This window comes from Vombatus ursinus, unplaced genomic scaffold (assembly GCF_900497805.2).
Source record: "Vombatus ursinus unplaced genomic scaffold, bare-nosed wombat genome assembly UNPS02014942.1, whole genome shotgun sequence".
NCBI classification, from domain to species: Eukaryota; Metazoa; Chordata; class Mammalia; order Diprotodontia; family Vombatidae; genus Vombatus; species Vombatus ursinus.
In genome coordinates, this window is record NW_020954720.1 from 6,574,950 (window position 1) to 6,598,467 (window position 23,518).

The 23,518-nt window shown below is 35.0% G+C and overlaps 1 protein-coding gene across 6 annotated transcripts in view; it reads right to left on the reverse strand.

The window, feature by feature from the left end:
• Window positions 1–23,518, reverse strand: part of LMO7 (LIM domain 7) — a 244,468-nt gene that overhangs the window by 20,923 nt on the left and 200,027 nt on the right. For 3 of the 6 annotated variants that reach the window (XM_027844564.1, XM_027844563.1, XM_027844562.1), the window contains 9 exons: window positions 22,429–22,879; window positions 21,484–21,792; window positions 10,539–10,656; window positions 9,167–9,328; window positions 7,833–7,939; window positions 6,700–6,760; window positions 3,936–3,992; window positions 1,945–1,970; window positions 1,510–1,614 (listed from right to left, as the gene is read on the reverse strand). In XM_027844564.1, the coding sequence (XP_027700365.1) occupies window positions 1,510–1,614; window positions 1,945–1,970; window positions 3,936–3,992; window positions 6,700–6,760; window positions 7,833–7,939; window positions 9,167–9,328; window positions 10,539–10,656; window positions 21,484–21,792; window positions 22,429–22,879 (1,396 nt within the window). Of the gene's footprint in view, window positions 1–1,509; window positions 1,615–1,944; window positions 1,971–3,935; window positions 3,993–6,699; window positions 6,761–7,832; window positions 8,021–9,166; window positions 9,329–10,538; window positions 10,657–21,483; window positions 21,793–22,428; window positions 22,880–23,518 lie in introns of all 6 variants that reach the window. The other 3 variants (XM_027844561.1, XM_027844560.1, XM_027844559.1) reach the window with 1 other exon arrangement.

Sequence of the window (23,518 nt, forward strand, 5' to 3'; positions counted from 1 at the left end):
CTATTTAGTCCTGGCAATTCTCCTGAGCTCCATTTTCACATCACCAACTGCCTTTTGGACATCTTGTACAGGATGATCCAGAGGCATTTCAAATTCAATATGACTAAAACAGAGCTCATTTTCTTTTCCCCAAAATTCTGTCCTTTTCTGAATTTCACTATTACTTTGGGGGCACCAACATTCTCCCAGTCACCCAGGTTCACAACCTTATTGTCATCCTCAGATCCTCACTTTCACTCATCTAACTAGTCAGTTACCAAATCTTGTCATTTCTACCTCCACAACACTTTTCATATCTCCTTCTCTCCATTCACAGTCACCACCATAATTCAGGCCTTCATCACCTTTCTCCTGAACTACAGAACAGCCTCCTCATTGGTTTCCCTGCCTCAAGCCCATCCCCATTCTATTCCATTTTCAACATGATTGCCAAAGTATTTTCCTGAAATGACCTCTGTCATTTTCCCTACTCAATAAACTCCAATGGCCTTCTGCTACTCATAGAATCAACTATAAGTCTTTTATTTCACATTTAAAGCTCTTCACAACCTGGTTTCTTCCTACATTTTCATTCTTCTTAAACTTTACTTCTCTCCAGGTATGATACCATCTTCCTATACTGTACTATACTGTACTATATTATACTATACTATACTATACTACACTATACCATACTATACTATACTATACTATACTATACTATACTTCCTTTACTAATCATTTCTCACATACCACACTCCATTAGTGGTCTTCTATTTCTTCATCCTAACTGGCCCCATGATGTCATCAATGGCTTTTTTCAAGACTCAGCTCTAATGCCACTTTACTGGTCTCTTCCCCACCCCTCAGCTGTTATAGCTTTCCCCTGTCTAAGGATTCATTCAATTTACTTTATGTATTTTAAATGTATCTATTTATTCACATTTTGTCTTCTCCACTAGAATGAAAACTCCTTGACTCCTTGAGGGAAGGGACTGTTTTTCCTTTTTTTTTTTTTTTAATCCTGGCACTTAGCACAGAATTAGCACTTAATGAATAAGTAATAATTAATTGATTCATTCCTTCATTTACAACCAAACTCAACAGAAATTTTTCAATTATGTCACTACTTTGTGGATTTAATAAGATTTTCTTTTTTTTATTTTCACTGATAACTTTTGTTTTTGAATCATTTTCCAAATGTAACCCTCTCTCTTTGTCTAACCTGAAAACATTGTAACAAAGAATAAAAAAGAAAGAGAAAATGGGGATTGGGAGTGCAAGGGAACAACCGTGTAAAACTATCTAATATATCCACCGAGTTTTCCAGTATATGCATGGCAACTCACCTCTCCAATGAAGAGAATGTATTTTATTATCTCTTCTCCAAAGTTAAACTTTATCACTCTTTTTTTTCTTTTTAAATAATCCCTTTCTAGCAATGCCTTTGAATAAATTGTGGGATTGACCAGGCAAAGACAAGTAATAGACAATATTTAGGCTCTAATTATTTGCATAATTCATCTTTACTTGCAACAAACGATCCTGTTCTTTCTGCCATTTTTCCTGTCGTTTCCTCTCTTCCTCTTGATCCCAAGCCCAGCGACTTGGAGCATTGATAGTTGGAACTGGAAGCTAATGTTTCACAAGAGAGTCAGTAAGAAAAGGAAGGAAAATATGTAACTTATTAAATTAATTTGGATAGGTGAAATACTAAACTGCATCCACAAAGATGCAAGATTATAATTTATAGGAGTACCACACTTTTCTTTGATCTGCACTAAACGTTTTGTGAAGTTTTTAATTTGTGGTTTTTAAAACCACTGACATTTTCAATTCGGATAGTTTGCTAATACTTCTTGCAACTTATACCAAAGAATAACAGATATGTCTGCATAGAAATTAGCAATCCCACCCACAAAATTCATTTTATATACTCCAATGAAACAAATAAATATTACTTACATCAGGCACCACAGAATCAGAACTTCCTGTGTTATAACAGGAAAATACATTAAGTTAGAAATTTACTAATAAGACATTTTCCCTCCCCCAAATTATATTATTGTGTATCTTATACACTAATATTCAGGTTTTTTAGTGACATTAATTTTTTAAACCTATTCATTCCTGAGTTCCATCAGTGACTAGTCATATTCCAAGATATCAGTGGAAAAAGATAAAAGCAGTCCTGTTTAGCTTGCTTTGTTGGTATATTCCTGAACTTACAGGGAAGGTTTGCAGTGTTCTCCCTTTCACAGACACAGCTTCCCTTACTACTGGAAGTTGTTTTTCTAACACCTAAAAAGTTTAAGGTTCAACTAGAACCAGTCAACATAAAATGTTCAGATATACGGCATATCACAATAACAGCAATATTTTAAGTGTTTGCATTGATTTAAATTTCATTTTATAACCAAGACATAACCACTAAAATATACTCACTATAGAGTGAATGTTTCATTTGCAGTTCCCCTTACAGTGAAATATAAGGTTATCATCTTTATTTTGTTCTTTGTGTTCTCCTGATATATATATATATATGAATGCTATACATATGTACATATATATGAATGCTATACATATATACATATATATGAATGCTATACATATATACATATATATGAATGCTATGTTGATAAAAATGAGAGAAAACATACCACAGACTGTATTTTTTATGTTTTCTAAAACATCAGGTATTACTAAATGAGTTAATGGGAATTACAACGTGCTACATTAAAACAAAACTGTGTCAAAATCTTTAAAAAATCATCTCCTCTGAAAAATGTCTGTTAGAGAAAAGTATGCCAAAACTAGAATGAGGGAAAGAGTTAGTTGTTTTATCCTGGCCAGTTGGGGTAGGGAGTATAATATTTCAAGTTACTTGGCTTTAGAAAATTGTTTTTTAGCAAAAGAATCAAACACACTAAGATGAGAGCACAAATATAATTTACACATAGAGACTCAATGATAAAAATTGCTTGATTGACAGGTCCACAAGGAAGCTTAGAATGCACTAGAGAAGAAATGTATGATCAATTCCATACTTAATATGTTCAAACCAAGGAAAATTACAAGTTGTCATCAAGCTAGTTTGTCAATATTTCAATAATCTTAAAAGTAAGAAGCAGTAACATAAGAAATTAGCAGCACATCTCAATTGGAATGTGCCACCACCTTTCAGACGTTGGCTCTTATTTTTAAGTTCTCATCGATAACACAAAGTTGAGACATGACAGTTATCAAGGTAAAGTATTAGACAAATATGAAAATGTGAAAAAAATACAGCATGCAGAGAGCACAACAAAAGGCAGCAGCTCCATAAGACTACGCCAACATAGAGTTATCTTTCAAAAATTCAGACTCCCATGCTTCCTGCTTCCATAATTGAACCACTTTGTCACTTCCAAATTAAAAGGGCAGTACACAAGCACCAATCCCTTCTAGGACTCTCCTTTGAGGGGAAAAAAAAAGTCCCCTCCAAACAAACTTGATCTTTACTATTAAAGAACTTATTTCCAAAATGAAAATATATCTATATCAAAAACCCTTTAAAACTCACAATTAAGTATATGTTGGTGTAATCTAATAGTATAAATTATACAGGGAGCAGTCAGGCTTGAACAAAGTTCCTCATTTCTTACTGTTACCCAGTGGAAAGAAGTGTTGTGTTTTTGTTTTTTTATTTCAACAGCATTTCAGTTTAAGAGGGGAAAAAAAGTTTTACAGGTATAAAAAGGACACACAAAGACCCATTACCACAAAGGTAGACCCATGAACTGTAAGAAAAACCTGATGACCCTGGGGAAAGAATGGAAATGGATTATGTTGCTTGGTCATAACAACAACAAATGATGTTGAAGAGGCTTAGTACCCAGCACCACAGACCAGTTAGGAAGAAAATATAGTGGGAACATTTTCATGAAGGTACATGAAATGTTAGCTGTGTAGTTTACCTTGTTCAAAAAATTGTGATCGCCTTTTTAAGTTTTTCAAAGAAATAGGTTCAGATGCTGGTTAAAAAAAATGAAAAACAAAGTAAATCAATATCACATCTCACTCATTTTAATCTATAACCCATGGAAAACAAATGACATTTCATAAAAACTGACATCTGAAAGAGACCACCGAGGTCATCTTGCACACAATAAGTACTTAAGACATGCTTGTGGAATGATTGATCTTGTCCAACACCCTAGGGACACATGATTTGTCTCTACCACATCATAGACAATAGCCTCTGCTTTAACGCCTTCAGTGATGAGAAGCTTCTTGCCTCATGAGGCAGTCACGCCTTTCTTTTAATACTACTAAAAAAAAAACTGAAGGCAATGGAGGATATGGAATGCTTTAATGCACATACACAGATGTTTTTAGTAGGTTACTTAGCATTCAAATTAGTAAAAGTAGTAAACTGATTCAGTAACACATTTTACCAGAGGGATATAACATAGCTTCAGCTATGGCAGTCAAAGTACATAATACCCAACTTAAAAGGCTCTCATTTTCCATCCATATTGAGTGTATTCTTAAGGGAAATCTCATTTTAAAAAACGGCTGTGCATTGAAGTATACTCATCTCCACTATACAAGAGCCACTCAATAACAGAGCCATCTTCACATACTTTATCTACTATAGTGAACCACTACCTAAAAAGGGAGAGGAAAACAACCACATAGAAATATCAGAAATGAGAGCTGACCTCTAAATTGTGGGAGAGGGGAGGTTAGAATATGAAAATAAAAGAAAAAATTCAATTAAATTATCCTGAAAACATATCAGTATTTCTAGAAAATCTAGATCCAGTTTCAAGATCTTATAGATACAATGAGAAAGATTAATCAAATTACAGAACAAGTAGTGTAAATTAAATTCTATTAGCTCTCATTGATTTTTCACATGGTGTTAGACTAAAAACTATTCCACCAGGATCAGTCCAAAAGAATGCAGATAATATTGTCACTTGACACTAATTTACTAGCCGAAGGTCAGTCCTTTTTTTCTACACATGAATTTTAAAGATGTACACAACATCCTAAGGATTCATCAAACTGTAAAATCCAGCAATATCAGACCTAAACCTAACAGAATCATGAACACAAGGGAGGTAATTTTTATAAAAGTCTCCTCAAATAAAGTATGTAATATAAAAACTCAAAATTATAGTAATATCTATTCAAGGCAATTTTTTGAAAGGCTATGTAAGAAAGAAGGGAGAGATGCGGTTAATTTGTGAATTTATACAAAATTTTCAGGCCTGGACATTTCATGTTCAAAGGTACCAAACTTAAGCCTGTATCAAGGCAGACTGGTACCAATACAGTTCCAAGGTCATTAGCATGTAATATATCTTCCCAAAAATAATAGCTAGCATTTTTATGGCACCTGAAGGTTTGCAAAACAAACTTTTGGGTCTTTCCTCTGAGACTGTCCCCAATTTATTCTGTATTCATCTTATTTGTATATAGTTGTTTGCATGTACATAGTTGCTTGCATGATGTTTCCCCATTTGGACTATGAGCTCCTTGAGAGCAAGGACTACTTTGTTCTTTGTTTTTTGGGGGGGGGGTAGTTTTTGTTTTCTATGTATTATGTATGTATGTGTGTATGTGTTTGTTTGTTTTTTATTTGTGTTTGATAGTTTATGCCTTTGTATCACCTAAAACAGTACCCAGTAGACAGTAGGCACTTAATAAATGCTAATTGATTAACTTTCTTAACATATGTTATCTCATTTGATGTCCAAAACAATCCTGGAAAACAGATACTATTATTATTTCCATTTTACAGATGAGAAAAATGAGGCTGAGAAAGGTTAAGTGACTTAACTAGGGCCACACAACTAGTAAGTATCTGAGGTAGGACATGAACTCAAGTCTTTCTGACTCAAAGTCCAGCACCCTATCTACTATGCAACCCAGCTGCCCCCAAACATAGGTCTTCTTATCTGCTTCGTCACATGAAGTTGCTTCCACTAGTGGTAACTGCCAAACAGAGCTTCTAATAGCACTAAAGAGGCTCTGACTCAGAAACAGCGGCCAAAGCTTGCAAAAATGCATAATTAATTTCTTCCCTTTTTTATTCTACTATAAAATGTTGTTCAGTCTCTCTGTGACCCTGTCGGGAGTTTTCTTGGCAAAGATACTGGCGTGGTTTGTCATTTCCTTCTCCAGCTCATTTTACAGATGAGGAAACTCAAGCAAACAGGCTTAAGTGACTTGCCCAAGGTCGCACAGCTAATAAGTATCTGAGGCCAGATTTGAACTCACAAAGATGAATCTTCCTGACTGCAGGCCCAGCATTCAATCCACCGTGCCACCCAACTGTTCCTCTACTAAAAAATATCTATCTTTAAAAAAAGAAAGAAAGATTCATGAGCCCTTTCAAAATCTGGACTGAATATTTATTTTAGTTCATCTAGAGAAGGGACTGACCTCCTTCCTATTCATTTTCCTTTCTACTCAGAAAAGGCCACAATCAACATATCCAGCAATCCAGACCTTGCTGCCAATGTGCTAAGCACCAAGCTATTCAGCACTTAGTATAATTGAGCTCCAGTCCATCTGGTTGCAACTGGATCTGGGTACTACTGCACTTTTAGTTTCAACTTGCAGCAGGTCAGTTTTTATTTCATTCAAAGTTATTAATTTTTACAACAGTAGAATCTGAGTCGTACACCTGTTCTCTTCAGAGAGATGTGTGATACCATCAGCATTTACCTTTGGGTTCAATAGAGCTGTTTTCACCACTTATGCCATTTATTCCTTTCATTTCAATATTCTGTAAAGGGGAGAGAAGGCAGTTCATGTTATTTTCTCCAAACAGGTTTTAATAATGCATGAACCAAGTTAACATTGTTATTCCCATTAAGTGAAAACATTTTCCAAAGAGGTAAGCTTGGTGAGCTATTGATGTAGGTTATTAAATGCAGTTGAATCTTGAATACATTTCAGTATTCTATATAACATTTGCTTAAGGTTTAATGACTAGCTACGAGAGTTGATGGTTTTAAAGTAAACCAGTCATAATTCTCCAGGAAATATTATAAGTATAATTACTATTTCAGTTCATTGGTTTGTATTAGCAATGAAGGTAAAAAATATATGTTTTATTTTCTCACAACACAGAAGGATAGCTAAACATTTCTAAGGAGAAATGTCCCAGAAAAATTATAATCATGTTCTCAAAACAAAGTTAAATGCATATTTAACAGAAACATTTTCATTTAAAAGAAGCATCTAGCTCCTACATAGAGAGAATATTCTTTTACTTTTGAAAACTCTACAATAATAACTACTTTAAGAATTAAAAAACTCTCATAAAATGATCTTTTTGAAAACTTAAAATTTAAATTCTCACTTTCATCTCACATGTAAAAAGACATCAAATGTTGCTATATATGTAAACATACTCTGCATAAAATCGGTAATCATTTTATAGAACTTTAAACTGCAGACATTCTTTAACATTTTCTTTCCATCTAGCTGCAACCAAAAAACATACAATAGAAAACATCATATTCTACAGCTCTTTTTAATACAACTCTCATATATGTGCATATAGGAAAGTTGAAAGGTTGATGGAAAACACATAGCAACTCAGTTCTGGAATCTTCTGGCTTTTTATGTGATGCAAAACCATCACATAAAATGCATAATACTGTAAACATCCCTAAAATATATGTGCAAACTTACCACTGCATAGCATTCCTAAAACTTAGAGCAAATAAAAGGTATTATAATTTGGCTAAACACAAAAACAATACCTTTTAGTCCCAATTTCTAATCCCTCTAATTCCTACTGTAGTTTCCCTTGATGTAACCACTTCCCACTTCTCAAAAATCAAACTTACAGAATTTTGAAGGCTTTTGGAGAAATCGCTCTTTATTGAAAGGTTTGAAGCCTTGTCTGAATTGTAAACTCCGGAAGTTGCATCAATCCACTTAGTTTCAGGTGAACCTATAATTTTGGTAGCCATACTGGTGAGATTGAGGGTTTTATGCCGTATAAATGGCAGGGAAGGTTGGTCTTTGCCCCAGTCTGATTGGCACATCGAGATCAAGTAATGAGTATAGGCAGATGTCAAAGTGGAAAGAACAACGTTACTGACAACACATTCAAAGAGGAAAAAAATACAAACACAAAACTGAAAGACAAATCAGGAAGGAAGCAGAGAAATGTGTTAGGGCTTTCATAAGCAGACCACCTTCCCCAAAAGAGAGGGTTATATTTTAAAAAAAAAAAGCAAATCCCAAGCAAATTTACTGAAATATAACATATGCCAAGGTTTAGTATTAAATGATGAAATTATCATCAGAAAATTGGTCATAGTTGGGACTGAGATGAGGCTAGGTAATTCATCCTCCTCAAAAGGGAGAAAATCAAATGAGATCATGTAAATGAAATATCCTATAAACCTTAAAAAGCCTATACAAAATGCTAGTTATTAATATTAATACTACTATGATGACTACTACTGCTGCTACTACTACTGCTACCAACACTACTAGTACTACTAGTACTACTACTACTGCTACTACTACTACTACTGTCTGCATTGGTATCCAAGTAACATTAAAAGACTAAAAGAAGGGCTCCAGAACATTAGAGGTTCCCTATGAAGAATACATGGGAAGATATATATATGTATGTATATATGTCTGTGTGTGTGTGTGTGTGTGTGTGTGTGTGTGTGTGTGTGGAAATGGGTGGATGAGTTACACTATGCAATATTGGAGGGAGTGACTGCATTGACAAGATCATGCATCCACTAAATTATCATTCGAGCTGTGAATGATAATAAAACACATATTTCTTAAGAGTCAACAATAGGAACATAATTTACCCTGTTTTCCTTTACAGATAAAAAGACTAGAATACGTAAAATTGTAGCAAATGCAATATTCAGCACCTTATAAGTAATTATTGAAGAATTTCAAACACAAAGTCCTTCAATACATGAATTCATGGTAGAATGCAAATTGGGTCCTAGATATGATAAGTTTCAGTATATTTGCTAGTGAAGAGGTTTACAGACAACACACTAAAGACAACATTCAAATTCTTTTACATTATCATAAAATACCTTTTATAAAAATGTTGCTACAGTAAATCAAGACCCTCAACCAAAGACCAAATATAAGTACGTATGAACACACACGACACATGCAACAAATAACTCCTCACCATTTTTTCCGTAACGCCTGACATCTACAACTAGCTTTCCAGTTTCTTGTGCATTAGCCATGACCTCTGCCAACTTATCTGTGTCCTTATTTGAAAACTTGGTGTTATTAACAGCAATAATTTCATCATCTACCTGTAGCTGAGATAACGCTGCTGGGCTACCTAAAAAAAATTCAAAGTAAATTTAACATCAGTTTGAATGAGCGACATTTTTTAGTCAGTCAGCATATTCATTTCAGGAAAAAAAGGGGGGGGGGGGAGATGACTATTATGCTAGCAATAATTGCTCAGGCAAAATATTTGCAAAATGCAAACACAAAAAGATTGACAAAATAGAACTGTATAAAAAGTCTTGCAATAAATCAAAATAATATAATAAAATGAAAATTTTGGTGTGAACTATGATATGATATGATAGGGTGTTCCATTTTTGAGTAGATAATTTGATTTAAAACAATTTAAAACTGTAATGACAAGAAAACCCTACCTGGTACATGAAAAAAAAATCCCTTTCATTAAAACACTATAGTACATAATAATTTTAAAAAGACATTTCCAAATGGGAAAGTTCTGAAAAATGCCAGACTGAGTTTCAAATGCTAATGCCAAAATCATACCAGAACTAAACAAGATTAAATGTATCCACTTAAGAGTAACATTCTCCTACAATTAACATTATTGCCTCCCATTAGTTACTTTTGAAAATTAAAGGACTACATCAATATATTTTTACTAATGTCCACTGAAACAATAAATATCTGGTCCTCCTCCTATCCCAGTCCTCCCCAAAAATGCATATAGTTAATTTCATTCAAACCTAATGAGAGTTAGTTCTGAGTTCAGGCAATATCTTACAAAAGTCCTCCCCCACTCCAGTTAAACAAGTCCAGAAGGACCACTGAGCAAAGAGGAAGAGGAGGGAAGGGTGCAGGAGAAGAAGGTATTCTTCTTTGAGTAACTCTCAAGGATTTGTAGGGACATAGTAATTATACACTTATTTCAAGTACCTATGAATTATATAATTTAAAACATAAAATATATGTAGGTAGGAAAAACATGGAGTTGAGTTTGCAAAAATACTTCATGAATCTTCAATTGTTCTTTCATTAGTATTTGAAAATATAAAATTTCCAAAGCATCAGGTAAATATAAAATTTTACAAATGATAAAAATTTAAGAGAATCTAGAAGAAAAATCCTTTGACTAGGACGAGGGGAAGATAGAAAGGTGAGAACATTGAATTCTGAAAACCAAGATATTCTGACACCAAGAGAATATTGTCTTTTCCTTTCACTGTTGCACTTTTTCATGTACATTCTCTCTTGCTTTACCTGAGAAGGAAGTTGACATTAATTCTAAACCAGGAATTTACCTGCTCGAACTGATTGCACGAAGATTCCAGAAAAATCCCATCTTACTGTAAACCCAAAGTCAGCATCACTGTTCCCAGGGCTGTGGATCATAATGATTCTCATATCACTGAACTGATCCTGAAAATGAAACATGACACAGTGAGATCAAGTGTCATCTGGCATCTACACGAGGAAAGTCCATCCACTAAGTAAATAAGAAGGCTTACAGAACACACTTTAATTATCTTAGGAGAAAAGAAATAGAAAAGGAATTTTCTGTTTCTTCAACAAACTAGGTAAAACCTTCTTGTTTGTTCATTTATTATAGTTATATAATTCAGATATCAGTGCATTTCTTCTTTATACCCAAAAATAATACAAGAGGGTTTCCTCCCAATACCTATAACATCTTTACTGACAAAGCAAAGATTGAAAATATTGCTTTTTGCCTAAATCCAATTTACTACCTAAATTCTTTAGTATGGCAATTAAGATCTAGACCTAGAATAGCATTTTCTAGGTGACAATACCCTCCACCTAAATTTCCCCATTCATAAACCTAGGGAACCCTACATAAAATGGATATATTCAGATACACTGGAATAGTAGTTATGAAATAGTATAAATTTTTAGAAGATAGCCGTGTAAATTAATGACATACTCCTCTAAACATGGCACATGCATTTGGAGAGGATTTATGTATTTGTTCCCAACAGTCTCCCCAATACTTCAAAGATAAATAATGGTATTTCTCTCATCCACCTAATAAAAACTGGTCAAGAGCAACTTCAAAAAGTTTTACTGTAATAGGATCTTTGTAAAACATAGTTTGAGCAAAGGAAATGAAGATATTTAAAGCCATTCATCAATCAGAAAGCCAACTGTACATGTCCAGCTCCATAGGAAGAAGTCCAGTCTAACAAAGCTCTATATGCCCTTTACCCTCATCACATGCATTAGCGGTCCCACCATATCAAAGAATAACTTGATCACTATTACCATGGTAGGATTTGGAGTTGAGAAAGCATGCTATTTTTTGAGTTAAAATCTTTATGTTGCCACTCATTAGCTATGTGACCTTAGACAATCATTTAAGATCTATGCTCAGTTTCCATATCTGTAAAATTAATATAATAACACTTGTTATATTAGCTACCAACAGGTTTGCTGTGAGGTAGTCACTTTGTAAAAGTGCTACATACATGTGATTCATTATTAAAAATAATAGCAATCCACCTATCAGATTGGCTAACATGACAAAACAGGAAAATGATAAATGTTGGAGAAGATGTGGAAAATTTGGAACACTAATGCATTGTTGGTGGAGTTGTGAACTGATCCAACCATTTTGGAGAGCAATTTGGAACTATGCCCAAAGGGCTATAAAATGTGCATACCCTTTGACCCAGCAATATCACTTCTAGGGCTATATTCCAAAGAGATCAAAAAATGGAGAAAGGACCCACATATACAAAAATATTTATAGCAGCTCTCTCTGTGGTGGCAAAGAATTGGAAATTGAGGGGATGTCCATCAATTGGGGAATGGCTGAACAAGTTGTGGTATATGAATATAATGGAATATTGTTGTGCTATAAGAAATGACGAGCAAGTGGACTTCAGAAAAACCTGGAAAAACTTTTATGGACTGATGCTGAGTGAAGTGAGCAGAACCAGCAGAACATTGTACGCAGTAACAGTCACATCGTGCGATGACTAACTTTGATAGACTTAACTCTTCTCAGCAATGCAAGGATCTAAGACATCTCCAAAAGTCTCATAATGAAAAATGCCAACCACATCCAGGACTATGGACTAAGGACTAAGGACTATGGAGTTTGAATGAAGATTGAAGCATACTATTTGCTCTTTTTTTTTTCCTTCTGTTTTGTTTTGTTTCTTCTTTCTTATGGTTCCTCCTATTGGTTCTAATTCTTCTTTATAACATGACTAATGTGAAAATATGTTTAATATGTATATGTAGAGCCCATATCAGATTGCATGCTGTCTTGAGGAGGGAGGCAGGAAGGTAGGGGGAAAAAATTTAAAACTCAAAAGCTTATGGAAGTAATTGTTGAAAACTAAAAATAAATAAATTAATCAAAAATAATAACAATCATATTCATAAGGTTGAAGACTAATAACATCCTGCTAAGAAGAGAGATTATTCATCCGTACTACTGCTTAACTCCAAACCACAGGACACTGAAAGTAGTGATGAGTCAACGAAAATGAGCAGTCAGTAAATGTTGATTTCTTTCTATCTTTACCATTCTTACCAATTGAAATAAGTATTAAAAAGCCAACAAAACTCCAAAATTCAGTGGTATGTAAGCCAGTGAATTAAGTGCTAGGTTTGATTTTCAAGGTTCTAATTGAGGTTATTTAGAGGGAAAGGAGAAGATGAGGTTTGGGGGTAGATGAGGAGGTGGGATTTAATAACTAGTTTTAAAATACATGACAGGATACTTTGTAGATGGTGGTTAGAGGCCAATATCCATTTATACCGAAGATGAAAAGAAATGAACTTAACTCACATGAAAAGGAATTTGGGAAAGACATAAGGAACTTTCTGACCAGATGGATTATGTACTGATGGATTGCCATTTGCTGAGAAGGTTGCAAAATTTCTATTGGAAGATTTTAACAAAAAAGAATGATGGACCTCTAACAGAGACGGTGAAGAAGATAGCAGTATTGATAGGTAGGTGGTATAGTAAATTAAGGTCTGAGTCTAGATTAAGGAAGACATAGGTTCAAATCTCACTTCAGATACTTATTAGCTGCGTGACACTGGGTAAGTCATGTAGGTGCTCTTAGACTCAGTTTCCACATCTGTAAAGTGGGGATAATAATAGTACCTACCTCATAGAGTTGTCATTAGAATCAAATAGGATATTTGTAAAATGCTTTAGCAAACTTCAAAGTGGTATACAGATGTGCTATTATTATTATATCATTAATTTTTTTTTAAATAATGAAGATTAATGAAACCTAATGGAAATAAAAATGAATTGGAGGAGGTAGGTCAAGAGATGTGGGATCTAGTTTGAGCTCTGTCCTCTACTAGCTTATATGACCTTGGTCAAATTATTTTACCCTCTCTGGATTTCAGTTTCCTATCTATAAAATGAGAAAAATTGATTGGATGGTCTCTAAGATTCCTTTTAGCTCTAAAATTCTATGATTCTATTCAGGTATAAACTGCTCATTACAAAAATCAGGAAAGGTTATTTCTCTCCCTTCTCCTAAAAAATACACCATTAGGTATTTCCTTAAAAGCTTCACAGAAAGAAAAATCATTATTTCATTTTTTTTTGTCTTTGATTGATTAGATGGGAAAAGCTAAAGCTTTTAGTTACTAGTTTAAGAGGAGGGAAGGTGAAGAATAAAGGAAGAAGGGCAGAACTCCAAAGGAGTACTTTATTTTAACTGTTAACTTTTTCTTTTACAGTAGGATATATAGCAGAGAAGATGTTTATCATGATCTATAAATCAACATTGTAAAATTCATAATATTTCTCCAAATTAGGATTCACTTTAGCCAAGTATCCACCCTATGCCCTCAGCAGCAATGGCAGTGCCAATTGTGCAATAAATCTGGATCAAAAGCAATAGTTTTATATTTAAAATGATCCTGCAAAAAAATGCTGGATTGGCTTATGTCTGAAAATATGACAAAAGGAAAGTTTTGAAACAGTGGCCATAAACTCAATTCTTGGCTCTGATTAAACATTTAGCTGGTAAATATTTTTACTTGGCCACTGATATGAAAGTAAGGTCAGTCTTGTGCATTTGTGTACTGCTTATTACTTAGAAAGCTATTCACCAGCTTAACCTTTTTCAATATTAAAACAAGTTTGACCTTAAATAAGTGTAAGCTAAAGTAAAATGGGAAAAAATGGAATTTTAGGGTTTTTTGGGTGTTCTGAGGAGAGGTGTGGGTAGTGAAGTATTGACTCAAACAATTATTTTGGAATCTTAAACTATCATTTAAATAACAATATTTGGATGGTTCATTGGTACCTCAAATTCAACATGTTCTAACATGAGCTTATTTCACACCAAACGTACTTCTCTTTTTGGATAACACTGTATGTGCCTGACATCATCATTCATTCAGTATTTGTTGTTCATAATCCTGGTGTTCTTCTCTCTTGCCTCTCATATCCAATGAGGTGTTAAGTTCTTTCAACTGTACCTGTACAACATTTCTTGAATCTCTCCCCCATTCTCTGTTCTCGTCAGCAAAACCCATTCTAGGCCCTTTCCCTCTGTGGATTATTTTCAATTTATCCTTTCTATAGTTATTTGCATGTTGTCTCCCCCATTAGACAATAAACTCACTGCAAACAGGGACTGTCTTTTACATTTCTTTGTATTCCCAGCACTTAGCCTAAATGTTTATTAACTATTTAAAAACATCTACTAGTTCTGAATTGCCTGAGTAAAAGTTAAAATTCTTTCACCTGCCATTCAAAGCCCTCTACAATCTAACAACATTTTGCCTTTCCAGTTTTATCTTATCTTGTTCCTTTTTATTCACTCTATCCTCAAACAAAACTGAATTGTACACTGCCCCATGAATATGTATTATGTTTTCATGATTCATGCATCATGCTCTCATTATAGAGACTTTTGTTGATCCCATTAATAGGCATAAATGTCTTCCATTCTCAGACTACCTTCTATCTATTCTGCAGTTATCTTATATGTTCCTAGTTTATACATACACATATATATGTATATATATATAATAACTGATTTCATATATATGCCATCTCTTCCATTAGAATGTAAGCCTCTTGAGGGCAAGGACTGTTTTTGCCTTTCTTTGTCTCCCCAGTGCTAAACAAAGCACTTGGCAGTAAAGGCTTACTAAATGCTCGTCAACTTAGTGATCATTCCTTTTGCCTGGAATTTCTGCATCTCCCTCTTCATCTCTTGAATGCTTAACACTTCCTTTAAGGTCCAACTCAAGTGTTAACTGTACTAGGTAGTCTTCTCTGATTCTCCCCAGTTGGTAATTGTCTTCTGGCTAATGTGTGGGGAAAAAAATTGTGGTAATAAAAATATATAGGGCTGCATGAGAAACACTTTTTTTTTTTAAATCTCTAATACACTTAAGCAATTTTGTGAGTTACAGTTATTTTTGTTGGTGTTTTCTTTCCATGCTAATCTATATTTCTAGGGGTTTCACGTTTTATCTGAACTTTGTATCTCCACTCCCCAACACCACCTGGCACAGTGCTTGGCACACAGGGTGCTGTATTATATGTGCGTGTTATAAAAGTGCATAAAACTGGCAGCCATTAAAAATCTTTATCCCACTCTTTTGCTAAAATTTTTATCATTTATATATACATTTCATTATTATGATTATATATTATTATAAATATTCATTATATTTGTATTATTTTGGAAAATCAGAACTGGTTATTAGTAGAAGCTATAGGCTCTTCTTTGCTACCCAAAGAACATTTAAAAAGGCAAATGAAATGGAATATTAGGGATTAGAAGATATAGCTTTGTCACATGCCTTACAGCCATATATTTTGGCATGCTCAAGCCCGAGAAATCTCAAAAATATACTTTTCCCCCATCATCATGTCAATGTATTTCAGTATAACAATAATGAGCACCTTAATTGTCGTATCTGAACATCAATCAGTTCTTTTCTGAGCTTTCTCCATCTGTAAAATGAGGGGGCAAAACTAAATGGATTCTTAGGTTCCTTTCAGCTCCAACATTCTGTACTTCCATAACTGATTATTGTGAATAGGTAAAAAGGCAACTATGTATGTTACACACAGATAAAGCTTGGAAAGGCATTGTGTTAAGAAATATGTTTGAATATCAGTTGTCTGTCTCTGTGTTCTGAGTTCTAATGTTAAAAATAGTGGCAGAAACCATATTGACAGTGTCTAGTTCCCAGGCCAAACCACAAAAGTTCATCTAACACTAAAGTACCGTACTTTACTAATAGAATTATGGAAGCTAACCATCATGTATAATGGGCCATCACGGGAGATAATGTTTTCCCCCTAATAGGAGGTCTCCAAACAAATGTTGGATGAGAACATATTGGGTGTGTTATAGTGGAAGATATGGGGAACAGGAGGGATGGAATACAGACAGAAGTAGATGGCAGCTAAGGTCCCTTCCAACTTTGAAATTCTTTAGTTCTCTTTCCTCCCAGCCAAAATAACAACTACAAATGACAGGTTTCATGGCCTGGAGGAAGGGATCCAGCAGAGCAAGATAAGGTGGGGGAGGGTGAAAAGAGTTCAATGGTCAACAAGAGCAACAGCAACTTTCATTGAACACAAAGATGAAAATGAAATAATAATAACAAATAATAATTGACATTTATACATTGCCTTAAGGTGAACAAAGCATTTCACATAGATCATCCCACCTGAACCTCACAATAATACTACAAAGTAAGTACTACAGGTATTTTTCATCTCCATTTTGCATGTGAGGAAATAGACTCAGAGAGGTTAATTTAACTTGCCCGGGATCCCAGAAATAGTAAGTCTCAACATTTGGACTTGAACTCAGATCTTACTGAAGTATAAACTTTAGGTGCGCTTCTTGATTCCAGGTACTGCATCCAATCCTAAGGGAGTTGCTCATCCGCTTCCCTTCAATTCTGCTATTTATTGTTTTTGGCAAGGGTTTCTTCTCTTTCTCTAGCTAGCCCATTACAGAACAGCACAATCTCAAGTTACTTTCTTGTCCCATAATTAAGTATTTGTAAGGGTTTTTGTCACCAGCAACAATGAGCAATAAGTAAGGGGGAAAAGTTCCTTTCTATGGTCTTTCCTTTTCATCTTCTTTTTCACATAGACCTGATAGAGAAGCGAAGGGAATAACCATTTATTGAGCACCTACTATATCGTAGGCACTATGCTAAGCACTTTGCAGATATTATCTCATTTGATTCTCACAATAACCTTGGGAGAAAGGTCTATTATTATCTTTATTTTAAAGTTGAGGAAACTGAGTCAGGCAGAGGTTAAGTGACTTGCCCAGCATCACAGAGCTAAGTAAGAATCTAAAGCTAGAGTTGAATTCAGGCTTTCCTGATTCCATCCTCAGCTCTCTACTCACTATGCCACCTCAGTTTACAGGGGATATTTATCACACAAATGATAATAGAAGATAAGACAGGTCCACAGTGGGTGTCCCAAAATTCTCAGTATAAGTTTAAGCTATGAAAGCTATTAAAGCTTAAAACTTCACTAAGACTTAGGGAACACACCACATTTCAGAGAAAACACAAATCACTCTATTCCAGACCAATTATCCAAAGCATTTCTTTACAGGAATTGTAGAAAGCAGCTCTGAGGTAAGAAAAAGGATGAGGTCTCTTGCAAAGGAGGAGGTAGTAGATCTTCCTAATGAAAACTGCCCTAAAGCTACTAAGTGGAAGCAGTTTAGGGGTAAGGTGGCAGGGACCATAACAGGTCTCCCTACCTCCTTTTGTCACGGCCAATTCTGATATTACAGACTCAGTACTACAATGTCTCTGCTGCTGTGATTGTTCAGTCGTGTTCGACACTATGTGACCCCATTTGGGGTTTTCTTGGCAAAGATACTGGAGTGGTTTGCCATTTCCTTCTCCAGCTCATTTTACAAATGAGGAAACTGAGGCAAACAGTTAAGTGACTTACCCAGGGTCACACAACTAATAAGTGTCTGAGGCCAGATTTGAACTCAGATTTTCCTGACTCCATACCCAGCACTCTATTCACTGTGCCAACCTCGGTGCCCAGACTGTCTCTAGAATACGGTAAGAAGCTAGCACTGAGGGTAAATTATAGGGAGTGGGAAGAAGGGGAGCAGTAGGATGACCAGATAATCAGAGGGTCTGCAATAAACGAAATATAAACAAGAATGGGAAGGAATTTGTTTCTATTCAATAAGCATTTACTAAGTGCCTCCATCAGGTTATAATAGAAAAAGTGTTAGATTTGGAGTCAAAAGATTTAGATTCAAATTTCAGTTTTTCTATTTATCATGTGGCCTTTGTCAAGTCTTTTAACCTCTCAAAAGCCCTAATCTCATTATCTTTAAAACAAGGTTACAGTATCACTTAGATTCCCTCACAGCTCTAAATCTCTGCTGTCAAAGATTATTATTATATACAGAATATATGTATGTATTCATTATATAATTATATAATTACAGCTATATATTTATTTATAATTTGCATATTATTTATAATTATATATATATGTGTATATATATATATATATATATATGACATTTTTCACCCTACTCCTGGGACAACACTAATATCCTTCTTCTTTGTCTTCCTACTTCCAGATTATCATTCACACAACTACAGGCTAATCTTCCTAGCCACTTTCAGCAACCTCCAGATACTCCATCAATAGATACTACCAAGAGAAATCTTTTACTCAAGTCCATTTTCTTAATATCCCTAACACACACTATATTGATTCTTTTCTTGATTCCTGGTATTACATTTGTCCCACCTGAAATACTGTCCATTGCCTTCCCTAGTACTAGAAAGCCTGTATATTCTTCAAGGAAATTTTAGTTCAAATCTTCTTGTTTCCATGAAACCTTTCAGAAAATTCAAATCTCCCTCGATCTTGCCCTTCACCGAATCCCTATACTTAAAGACAGAGCAACATAATCAGCTCACCTATTGACACTAGAATAGGCCTTTTCCCAGTCCCACCAGCCGTTAGTGCCTTCCCCTCTAAAGGAGGCTTATAGCTATTTTGTCTGAATCATGTATTCATCTATATTTTTACGTGTGGTCTTTGCATGTAATCTCCTGAAGAAAAGGGTCCATTTTCGTTTTTCTTTACATCTCCTGCACTTAGCATGGTACCTGACACATAGTAAGAACTTAATAAATGCTTGTTGATCAACTGATTACAGGCTGCTCTGAGTCATTCTGAATAGTTCCTTATGTTTGTATATCTGATCTTCCCACATAGACTGTAAAATCCTCAAGGGAAAGGACCAAGTCTCATACATTAATTGCATCTAACTCCTGAGACCACCAAGCACGATGCTAATCACCTAATATCTAAAGATTGGTGATTCCCTATAACTGCAATATTAACACACATACAAATATACAAAAATGAGCACGTAAAATTATGGATAGATAGTTATTTTGGTTCCACTCATCAAATATAACATTATTTTCTTCAGTGGCTTTCTATTTCAAGTTAATTGACAAAGAAGCAGCTATATTCACTAATGGATAGATAAAACTCCTATAATCTCTAAAATCCAGAAAATATTCACTCCACATCTATTTTTTCTCAAACCTTCAAGGTCATCTCATCTGCTGCCATCCTTAAGACAGGTACTATCTACCCCTTATGGGGCAGTACTTATATAACAAACAGGACACCAAACAGGTTAGAGATAAGCTTACTCAGTAGTGGCCATATAAATCAAAGGTCTTTCACTTCTATTATTATGTCTCAGCCTCTTACTTGTTTCTCCAAAGTATTGGAATTTTCTTTCCCATCTGTTAAAAATTCTCTGGCCCTAGTAAAATATTGCCTATTTTTAGAAACAATGTAATAAAATGACCCATGCTTTGTGATTTTAACAATCTGAAGTCTTAAACTGTTGCTCACAAAAAAAAAGCTGAGGTTATTTTATATGCAGATACAGACTACTTAGAGTTATTTTAAGTAATCTCCCTCTTCAATCCATTCTAGGTTAAGGTTCAATGTTCAATGTTCTCCCTTCTATCCTGAATACAAAAAACAAAAACAAAACCTAGCACAAAAATACAAGATAAATCCAATAGAATTACAAAGTATTGCTTAATGCCTAATATCAGTGAAGTTATCAGCTACTCTTGTGTGATTTTGTTGGTTGTTGATTTTCTTTGTGTGCAAGAGGAAGAAAGGGAGAAGAGGGGGAAAAGAAAGAGGGATGAGAGAGAGAGAAGAAAAAATGGAGAGAGGGAGAAGAGAGATGGAAAAACAGCAGGAGATGAGGAGGGAGGAGGGAGAGAAAGGGAAGGGAAAGAAGGAGACAAAGAGGAGGAGGGAGAAATAGGGGAGAAAAGAGGGACAGGGAGAAAGGAAAAAAGAGAGATAGAAGGAGGGAGAGGGAAAGAGACAGAGAGAGGAAGAGAGGTAGGTAACAATAGAGAGATAGAAAGAAGACAGAGGGAGAGAGAGAGAGAAAAGACGACGGAGGAGAAAGCCATTAACAGCTAAAAAGTCCTTTATTTAACATATACTCTATCTAATAATGAGAGAGCTCAATAACTAATAATCTCATAAATTCTGCAATTCGGTACATTCTAGTGTTTGTAGAGATAAAACTATAAACGATCCATCAGCAGTGTTGTTAGTTTTGGTATTTTTTATGGATTTATTGGCTATTTGGGGATTAAGTATGTTAAGGTTAACAATTCTTATTTTCACAATTAGTTTAGACATTCCCATTAAGAACATCATTATGAACAGTGGAGCACAGTTCCAGACAAATTACCAAATTCAGCAGGAGTAAACAAGATGGAAAAGAAAGGCCAATGCTTACCACAAAATGTTTCCCAGTATCTTTGAGGTCCCTGAAACCATATCTCTCAAGCTCCCTTCATGAAGAAGTTGTCTTAACCCAAATATACTTTAGAGCTACTGCAAGAAACTCCAATATGATACAAGGCACTTCAAGTCATCACATTTAGACAAGTAAGAGCCAAAAAGCTACTGAAACAAGCAGTAGACAAAAAATTCCATGCAAGCTCTACGCTTCCAAAGTACAACTAATACTTTACAAGGGTTACATTTTCCCAATACTCACTAGAAGTCATATATGCTACCATTCTCTGAATGACCACAATTAAAGACCTAAGTACGGTGGCTTCCAGATTTGCATAATGGGTGTTTCCTATACTATGTTAATATTTCTGAATTGCTAAGGATAATTATAGGCTATCCAAACTTACCTTTGTCCTTGAAGGCTCAGGCGATAAAGAACTTCTCCCTTCTAAAGACTCAGAAACTGGCAAAGAGTCTGAGGTTAAAGACTGTTCTGATTTAGGAAAAGCATCACGTTCCTGGGAAATGGGCAAATACAAAGGTGTAGCGGGTGGCGCTGTCTTCTCCCTTTCTTTTGCTTCTGCTTCAAAACTTTTCAAGGCTGAGCTTGAGTGAAGCTGGCTGTCATCTGATTTTGAGAAAGAGCCACTTTTTGAACTTCCTTGAATTCTTTTAGTGACTTCTATATCTCCATTGTACTTCCAAGCATCATCCATCTAAATTGAGAGAATCACACCATTTTGACAGAGTCATTCAGTTTGGTTTTTACTCCCATTTCTTTCTTATATGTTGTCTTCTTTAAAATGTTAAGAAGCCTCTACACTATCAGTTTAGTTAAAATGAGTGTGCACAAAGATTTGTTGATATTTACCCTCTCAGAGAGATAACACATAAGCAATATATGCAAACACATATGAAATAGACAGCACTAAATAGATTATTGGCTATCAAAAACAAGTGGGAAAAAATTAGGAAAAGCACTTTTAATCTAATCTTCCAAAATAAGAATGTAGTATTCATTTAGATCCATGCCACAAAATCTTAGGATATTAATGTTCAAAAGTCTTAAAGTCATTTTATTCTCCTTAGGCATTGTTCTATACAAACCTGCTCAAAAATGCTCAGCCCACTTTCAATAATGGCTGAGTCCAGTAAATTCTCCATCCCTACCATTTACAGTACATTTCTATTTTAAATACTAAATTTCAATTAAATCTCAAGGTAAAAACTGTTTTACTCAATTTGGCTCTTCCATGGAGATCAACTACAGGTAATTTAAATCTATTCACACAAGTACCCCCAACATCTTATTATTCAAGAAAGCCTAACGAAGAACACAGAGGAGTTTTTACCGTATAAGATCTGGGAAGTGATGAGATCCCTCTTGACTGAGAACCAAAAGGTCGTGGCGTAACCACCGATGTTAATCTAGATGTATCAGTTTTCTGGTAACTTCTGGGGAGAGAGGCTGAAACCCGAGCAGATCCCATTTGTGTACTCAGTGAATGGTTAGAAGACAAAGCTGAGGCTGAGCTTTGTTTCTCTGTCAGGCTTTGAGAAGGAACCTGAAATTCAGCTGTTCCATAGTCCTCCATCTTTGGAAGGCTTGAAGAATTTTCTTTACCACTCTCTGCACCGTAAGTCTCTTCCTCCTCTCTTCCCTCGTTCAGGTAACCTTCTCCTGTCAAAGCTGGCACAGGAGACTCTTCTGCTTCATTGAATACTTCATCATTAGAAGAATACATTCTCTCACGATCAAATGTTTTCTGCCGATGACTGCTGGTTTCTTGGTTTCTGATTTCCCTTAAAGGAGAAGAATACCACCTCACATTTATATCTGACCTTTAGGTTTACAAGAGGCATTTTTCCTCACAACAATCCTATGAGGGAGGCAGTGCAAATATTGTTCTCATATTAAAGGTGAGGAACATGAGAGTAAGGGAGGCCAAGGGTCTGTCTGGCCCCAGGACACAGAGCTAGCAAGTACAGGAATCAGAATTGAAACCCAGCTCTTTTACCTCTTAAGACCCAAGCTCTTTCCAATAATACTATGAACTGGTGAAACTACAACCAAGCCTTGGTACAAAGGATAGGATTACAGTTCTTATTCAGATAGTTAACACACAAAATAGTAAACAAACTATAATTCACACTAATTAAGAAAAGAAAGGAGGGGAGAAAAGAGCAAATAGCTTGCAATTTTCCTTTCAGGACTCAAGATAAAAGTGACTAACAATTGCATATACTTTTAAGTGTCTGGTTAGCCACCCTGCAGCTTCATTTGATTTTATTTCCTAGAAATCTAACAATTTACCCACCCCATCCATTCTAAACGAAGGAAACTATTCTAAAGATATTAAGGTACTATGATAGAAGTTCTCTTTTAAAACACCATATATATATATATATATATATATATATATATATATATATATATATATA